The sequence below is a fragment of the Zootoca vivipara genome, chromosome 2 (assembly GCF_963506605.1).
Source record: "Zootoca vivipara chromosome 2, rZooViv1.1, whole genome shotgun sequence".
NCBI classification, from domain to species: Eukaryota; Metazoa; Chordata; class Lepidosauria; order Squamata; family Lacertidae; genus Zootoca; species Zootoca vivipara.
In genome coordinates this window covers 94,325,328-94,333,611 of record NC_083277.1, presented here as the reverse complement: position 1 = coordinate 94,333,611, position 8,284 = coordinate 94,325,328, and the positions used below count along the sequence as shown (strand labels likewise).

Here is an 8,284-nt window from a genome sequence, read left to right as displayed (position 1 = left end):
ATTAAAAATACAAATTATTACCTGAAAAGGAATCTAATACACTCTGCCTGAATTTTAAAAAATGCACATCTGGGGTTGTGGGGAAGTTGTTCTCTGTAAGACCAGCATCAAAGGTTTGCAAAGCTGGAAATCTGCAAGGTCCCATATACCAAAAATGGGGCCCCTGCAGACCCCAAATATTTTTTTAAGTATGCATGTATGGAAACTGAAATATACTCGGAGTCAAGAGTGAATTTCATGCTCTTTATTCAGCTCATAGTCATCAAGGAGGAGAAGAGAAGACGAATGGCTCTTTTCCCAAAACCATCTGCTTATATACATTATTTACACAATGGGCCTTGCGTGATTGGCTACTTCAGGGCTACACCTGTGGGCCAATTATATTGTGGATTGACTTTTGCCTGCAGCCTGATTGGCTGCTCCTACAGGCCAATCAGGTAGCAGATTCACTTCTGCCAGCCGCCTGATTGGCTGCTCCAGCAGGCCAATCAGGTTGCGGATTCACTTCCACCTGGAGTTGGATTGGGTAGCTCCCGCTGATTCTGAATCCTATTGTTCTAGGATTCAGCTCAGTACATAACACCCCTCCCCTCTAAGTTCCAGTCCTGCCCGGGAAGTTGCATTCGTAGTCCCCAAGGTCTGCTGGCCGCCTCCGTGTGCGTTGTGGCCTGGGGTGTTCCTTGGTCAGGGGTTCTGGTTCTGGCTCGTGTTCCGAGGCTGCTGGCTGTGCCGGGGCTGTCTGGTCTGGCGCCACTGAACCACTAGGTTGTAGCTCTGGTTCCGGTGTCCTTCCAGCCTCAGGGCGCCCCTCTGTGCCTACTGCTTCTGCTTCCTCTGCCCACCCCTCTCGCTCTACAGGCCTCACTGCCCTGCTGTCCCCTTGGGACCCCTCTGTCCCGCTCTCCTCCCGGGTTCCTCCTGGGAATCGTCGCCGTATCTGGTCGCAGTGGCGGCGCCAACATTGCCCCCCTTCCGTTAGTACCTCGTACGACACGGGACCGGTCACCTTGGTGACTGTGGCGGGTACCCATGCTGGGCCTGCCCCAAAATTCTTTGCATACACTGGGTCCTGGGCCACAAATGTCCGGGGGTTCCTGCCTTTCCCCACCACTACCTCATCCTGAGCTCTGTCGGGGTGAAGTCGGTCCAGTCTAGTTGCAAGGCGCCGGCCCATTAGTAATTCAGCTGGGCTCTGGCCCGTCGTTGTGCTTGGGGTGCTGTGCTGTGCTAGAAGAAATGCGGCAAGGCGGTATTCCCAGTCCCCTTGTGTCATGCGGCGGAGGCTGTCCTTGGTGGTCCGCACCATGCGCTCCGCTTGGCCATTGGTGGCAGGGTGGAATGGTGCTGAGCGGATGTGGCGGATGGCGTTCTGCGCTGTGAAGGTCTGGAACTCCTCTGACGTGAATGCGGTTCCATTGTCCGAGACGAGGGTGTCAGGGAGCCCGTGGGTCGCAAACAGCTTACGTAGTACCCGGATGGCTGCCGCCGTAGAAGTGGATGGTACCAGTGCGACCTCCAGCCATTTGGTGTAGGAATCCACCACTATGAAGAATGTTTTTCCCTGGAAGGGGCCAGCGAAGTCCACGTGCAAGCGTGACCATGGATGTCGGGCGGACTCCCAGGGCTGGACTGGGGCCCTTGGGGGATCCGGGCGGGATTCTTGGCAGGTCTGGCAGTGTTGGACCCAGGCCTCTATCTCTCTGTCAATCCCCGGCCACCACACATAACTCCTGGCAAGGGCCTTCATCCTCACTACCCCTGGGTGTGTCTCGTGTAGGGCTGTGAGGACCCTTTTGCGGAGGGGCTGGGGAACAACAACCCTGCTTCCCCATAACAGGCACCCCTTGTGGGCCGACAGTTCATGTTTGCGGTTTGTGTAGCCAGCGAATTCTGGCCCGGGGCTGCTGCTGGGCCATCCTCGCCACACCCAGTCCAGGACCCGGGAGATGACCCTATCTTTTGTGGAATGGTGCGCAACTTCTTGTGCCTGAATGGGTCGGTCGGGAAGCAGCTCCAGGGTCATAACCTCTTGCGCAGGCGCTGGGTCGGGGCCTGTTTCTGGTAGTGGTAGCCTGCTGAGGGCGTCTGCGTGGCCCATCGCCTTCCCAGGGCGGTGGATTAGTGCATACTGGTAGCCGGCAAGGAAAATTGACCACCTGAGGACACGTGGAGACAACACTTGGGGGGTCTGCTTCTCAGGGGCAAACAGGCCAAGCAAGGGCTTGTGGTCAGTCACTATGGTAAAGGGCCGCCCGTACAAGAAATCATGGAATTTTTTTACGCCCTTCACGATTGCCAGACCCTCCTTGTCAATCTGTGAGTAGTTTCGTTCGGCTGCAGCAAGCGTCTGGGAGAAGTATGCCACCGGCACCTCTCTTCCATCCGGGAGTTGGTGTCCCAGGACAGCACCGATGCCATAGGGAGAGGCGTCGCATGCCAGCACCACTGGCAGCCTCTCGTCGAAGTGTGCCAAGACCGAGTTCGAGACGAGCAAGTCCTTGACTGCCTGGAATGCGGCCCTTTGTCGCTGGCCCCACACCCAAGGGGCCCTTTTATCTAGGAGTCTGTGTAGGGGCTCTGCTACCGCTGCCTTATGGGGAAGGAAGGCATGGTAAAAGTTCAATAGTCCCAAGAATGACTGAAGTTCGGGCTTGCTCTTGGGCGCTGGGGCCTCACAAATGGCCCGTACCTTGTCACCGGTTGGATGGACCCCTTCTGCGTCCACCTTAAATCCCAGAAAGTCCACCTGCGGCACTCCCAGTAAACACTTTTCCCGCTTCACCTTGAGGCCCGCCATCTGGAAACGGTGCAGGACGGAGCGGAGGCGGTCCTCAAATTCCTCTGGTGTGGGCCCGGCGATCAGTACATCATCGAAGAAGGGGGTGACACCAGGAATCCCTTTAAGGAGAGAGTCCATTAGATTCTGGAATATGCCTGGTGCCACGCTAACGCCAAATTGCAGCCGCTTTACTCTGAATGCCCCTCTGTGCGTCACAATCGTCTGAGCCTCTGCTGTGGCTTCGTCCACAGGCAACTGTTGATACGCTTGGGCCAAGTCCAGTTTGCCAAAGATTTTTGACCCAGCCAGGGTGGCGAGGACATGGCTGACCACTGGCACTGGGTATGCATGGGCCGTGAGAGCCTTGTTTATGGTGCATTTGTAGTCTGCACAGATGCGGACCGAACCGTTAGGCTTGACGGGTGTGACAATTGGAGTTTCCCAGGGGGCGTTGGGCACCGGCTCCAGCACTCCTTGCTCCACGAGCCGGTCCAATTCCTCGTCTATGCGGGGTTTCAGGGCAAACGGGACCCGGCGGGCCTTGTGCCTGATGGGTCGTACAGCGGGGTCTAGCTGTAGGGCAATGGGGGGTCCTGTATATCGTCCCAATGCCCCATCGAAAACCCCTGGAAACTCTTTGCATATGGCGTCCACGTCCACTTGTAAGCTAGTGCGGTTCACCCCGGTAACGGCTAGCCCCAGAGGTCCAAACCATGCCAGTCCCAGTAAGCTAACGTAGGGGCCCTTAACTACCAGCAAGTCCAATTGTTGCTTTCGCCCTCGATATTGCACCCTGAAGGTCCCCACCCCCATAGTAGGGACCTTACGTTTCTGGAAGTCCCGGAGGGTGAATGGGGCCGGCCTTAGTTTGGGACCCCCATTAGGGCACAGTTCCCTTAATGTTCGGGCCGAGATTATGGATAGAGTTGAACCCGTGTCCAGCTCCATGCGGCATGGGGCTCCCTCTATCTGTACCTCTATATAAATTTTCTCTGTGCTGGGATGGGGCAACTGGAATACCTGGTAGTCCGTGATCTCCGTCGAGTTGCCTTGGTGCATGGTGCCGTGTGACCTGGGGCTCCTGGGTCGGTCATCTGATGCTTGTCGACGGGTGAGTCGAGCCCGACATACCCGGGCGATGTGTCCCAATTTTCTGCACTGCCTGCACTCTGCGTTGCGGAAACGACAGGTCCTCCTCTCGTGGTTCCCCCCGCAGCTTGCACAGTTCCCTCCTTCTCGTCGAGGCTGCTGTGGTGTGTGTGCTGCTTGAGTGCGCCGCTGTACTCGGTGTACTTCCTCCCTGTCAGATTCGGATTCGTCGGTGAGGTCTTCGTGGTAGACCCTCGGTTGGGATGGCGGGGCCGGTCGTGCCTCTTGCGTTGACCTCTCGGCGGCTTCGGTTGCCAGGGCTTCCTCCAGAGCAATCTGGAACGTGAGGTCTTTTTTGGCGTAGAGGCGTCGTTGCAACATCTCGTCCCTCAGGCCACCGATGAGGCGGTCACGAAGCATGTTCTCCAATTCTGAGAAGTTGCATAACCGGGCGGCTTGGCGGAGGGAGGTCACAAACCCAGTTATGGTTTCCCCCGGGGCTTGCCGTTTTGCGTAGAAGGCATTTCGGCAAGCTACCACCGAGGGCTGTGGTGAGAAGTGCTCCTTCAGCCGTTCCATTATTGTTTTGTAAGAGACGGTAGCGACATCTCTAGGTGCAAGGAGAGCCCGGGCGATTTCAAACGTCTCCTCTCCACAGACGCTGAAGAATGTCGCCCTCTTCATGGCATCGTTGGTGACTTCTTTCGCTTGCAGGAGGAAGTTGAAACGGGCGGCGTACCCTTCCCAGTCTCCTGATGCTGGTTTGAATGGCGAGAAGCTGCTGTCGGTTGCCATTCTGGGTTCCTTGAGTCCTGGAGCTGAAGCCTGGATGCACGGTGCGATGCAGCGGTGCAGCAGGTGGCGGTGCTGCGGTGCAGTGCGTGGTGGCGGTCAGCTCAGCAGGATCCCACCTTCGTCGCCAGTGAAATATACTCGGAGTCAAGAGTGAATTTCATGCTCTTTATTCAGCTCATAGTCATCAAGGAGGAGAAGAGAAGACGAATGGCTCTTTTCCCAAAACCATCTGCTTATATACATTATTTACACAATGGGCCTTGCGTGATTGGCTACTTCAGGGCTACACCTGTGGGCCAATTATATTGTGGATTGACTTTTGCCTGCAGCCTGATTGGCTGCTCCTACAGGCCAATCAGGTAGCAGATTCACTTCTGCCAGCCGCCTGATTGGCTGCTCCAGCAGGCCAATCAGGTTGCGGATTCACTTCCACCTGGAGTTGGATTGGGTAGCTCCCGCTGATTCTGAATCCTATTGTTCTAGGATTCAGCTCAGTACATAACAGAAACTATGGTGAAGAGAGGGGTCTGGTCACATCTGGGTATTTGTTGGTCTCAGCCCCACATAGTTTGAATAGCTGGCAGGCTGGTAAGTTACTTGCTTTCAAGACTGGGTGGCTTCTCTGAGTCTCCTGGTGGCAGGACTTGCAGACCCAAGCCAAGAACTGCAACAGCTTCTGACTTAATTCAGCCTGGGGACTGCTGTGGAGATCAGGGGAACCTGAACCCTAAGCCTATCCTTCATGCCAGAATCTTATTGCTCTTGATAATGGCCATTGTGACATGCAGGGCAGATTTCAAGCTTAGGTAGAGATGCCTACAACCCAGCAGCTCCAAGGGCAGCATCTCTGCTCATTTCCCCACTGGAGCAATATTATGCAGGAGCCTCAGGTCAGGCTGTGTGTGTGTGTGTGTGTGTGTGTGTGTGAAAAAGAGAGAGAGAGATTGAGACAGAGAGTAAGATTTGAAGGAGCACTGCAAGAACCGCAAAAGCTTGGCAGCACTGCCAGTCCTAGCTCTCTGTAATTAATGCTTGTTTATTTAATTTGCCATATTTAGTAACCACACTTTCGGTTATTGAGGAAACTCAAAAGGCAATCATGGTTGCATGTTGTGAAAGTCCTCACAGGTATTCGACATGAAGGCTGACTCTGGGCATCACTATTCTGATGCCATGAAAGACACTTGGTTGTTTTGATGCATTTTGGAAACCTAGTATATGCACAGCGGTTCTTACTGCTCATTCTATGGGTGTTCAAGTGTGGTTAGTCTAAGGCAAGGGTGGGCAGACTTCAGGACTGTGGGATCCACTTTGTTCTTTACTAGAATCATGAGTTCCACCAGATGGTAACTGGTGCAAATACATCCATTTACAAATAGAGAATCCTGAGCCCAAGAATGTTGTTTTGAGTACTAGAACACATGATTTCCCTTCCCCAACCCCACTTTCTTTGAGCAATATAATGTAAAAGGAGACTTTTGCTGTTATTGTTGGTGAGCAATTGGGAATCCAAAATCCTTGCCAATATACTTAAAATCATCCAGAGATCTCCCTTCAGATCCCAGTCTACCTTCTGCCCTCCCCTGTTTTAAGCCAGTGCTTCTCAATTTATCTGATGTGATGTGCCAGCATTCCCACCCCTAATGTGCCAGGGACCAGTACCATATTTGGTCCCTGAAGTGTCTCACCTGATTTGGGCTGTGTTGGAGCCACCGTGGACCAGCAGGTGATGGCTTGTAGACCAGCACAGTTCCGTGGACCACCACTTTGGGTAGCACTGTTCTAAGCCACAGAACATTCCTGATGATATGATACCAGTCCACTAAATTACCAGTTATTTTCCTGGAGAATAAACTGAAAAGTGAGAGCTCTATTGGCTGAAATCCACTTAAAATTAGTTGTGATGTTAAGCAGTGAGAATCAATTAAGTACAGTTGTTCCATTTCTTTCAGTGATACTTTATCCAGGAATAAAATTGAAGCCGTTGTCTTTAACAGAACAGACTTATTCCTGTTTGCTTGGAAGTCCCATTTTGTCAAAAAGAGCTTACTTTCCCTAGTATGTGTGTTTAGTTAGGACTGACGCCCAAGAGTTAATATTCACAAGCAGCACCTCCATGTTATGCATCTTCCTGTTGCTGGCAGTACCACTTTATCCTTTAGGTAAGGCTCAAATGTTCAAATGATAAATAACCCTCTCTGCACTTACAATGACCACACACTGAGAGGGGCTGTTGTAATTGTTAGAGCCCTGCTGTTGAAAGAAATTCGCCTCTGATCAGCAGCTTCAGCCTTTGCCTTCCTCAGCGCTACCCACTCCGACTGGAAGACACCAACCTACCAAAATGAAACATAACTTATTTCCTTCAATAAGCCTGTTAATGTTAAAATAAGCATATGCACTGGGGAGAAGGGATTTATCTTTGCTTGTATGTTGATTGTGTGGGCAGTCAACTGGGGTTATAGCTAGATCTTGGAGACAGGGGCATTTGGGCATTATGGCATTGGGATGTTGGGATAGGGGAATCTGAAACATTTTGGTATGGAGCTAGGTGTCTGGGTGTGTGTATTTGTACCCCAGAGTCGGGTATTATTATTTTTTAAAGCATAATAATAATAATAATAATAATAATAATAATTTATTATTTATACCCCGCCCATCTGGCTGGGTTTCCCCAGCCACTCTGGGTGGCTGGTCTTTAGGGTATATTCTGGTATTGAGGAGTTCTGGTTCTGGCAATTTACATTGGCAGAGATGTGGCAAGTCTGGGAAAAAAAAGATTCTTCACACCTTTTTTAAAAGTTTAGGAATTCTCCTAATTATGGTATATATTACCTGCTGATATATTTATTCTCGACAAATGTGTATTGTGTGATAAACAGGAGGATTTGCATACTGGACCATTAAAAGGTCTGCTTCATTATGGAGAGACAAATATTTTAAACCTAGAATTTTCAGGGGGGAAATTATACATCTCGAAATCTTTGTAAGGCTGCTTGCAGGCAGACATTTCATGAGTTGCTAACATCTTGCCTGTGCCTTTAGGGAGAAAGCCAAAAATAGTAATAATAATATAAAAGTTCTAACAAAAAAAATCAGAAAGTGCTACCATCTTCTCAAAAACCTATTTCTGGTTAATTCTCTTGGGGGTATGAGTTACATAACAATTGGAGAAAAGAAGACCACACTCCCTGTCCGTCATTCTGCAGCCTTCTTGAGAGAAGATTGGGGGAAGGGAGAAGATCAAAACAACAGCCACTGACACGCCTCTGCAACTTAAAAAGGTTTATTTTGGGTTGAGACATCTGGTTGTTCTAGTTTAAGGCAGCATTTGAGCTTTTGGTTGCAACAAATAGCACAGATGGCTATGCTGATATGCCTCCATATAACTGAATATGGTCCTGTACCTTGCACCCCAAACATCTAATTACTGCATGCTGCCTTGTAGACCTGGTTGCTTTTTATGAGTCTCAACAAACGTGGATATTGTGAGCCCTTCTTGTTGCCAAGGGACTTGTACTTCAAGGTACCCTTGCTATATTTGAACATATTTTTAAATACATGCCAATTTCATATAGATACCTATTTGAACATCTGGAAGGCTTATATTGACTTATATGC

At 50.9% G+C, this 8,284-nt stretch overlaps 1 protein-coding gene across 1 annotated transcript; it reads right to left on the bottom strand.

The window, feature by feature from the left end:
• Positions 1–206: 206 nt before the first annotated feature.
• LOC132591753 (uncharacterized protein K02A2.6-like) lies at positions 207–4,338 on the bottom strand. The gene has a single exon (XM_060271885.1). The coding sequence runs from the start codon at positions 4,286–4,288 to the stop codon at positions 593–595; it is 3,696 nt and encodes a 1,231-aa protein (XP_060127868.1). The 5' UTR covers positions 4,289–4,338; the 3' UTR covers positions 207–592.
• Positions 4,339–8,284: the final 3,946 nt, after the last annotated feature.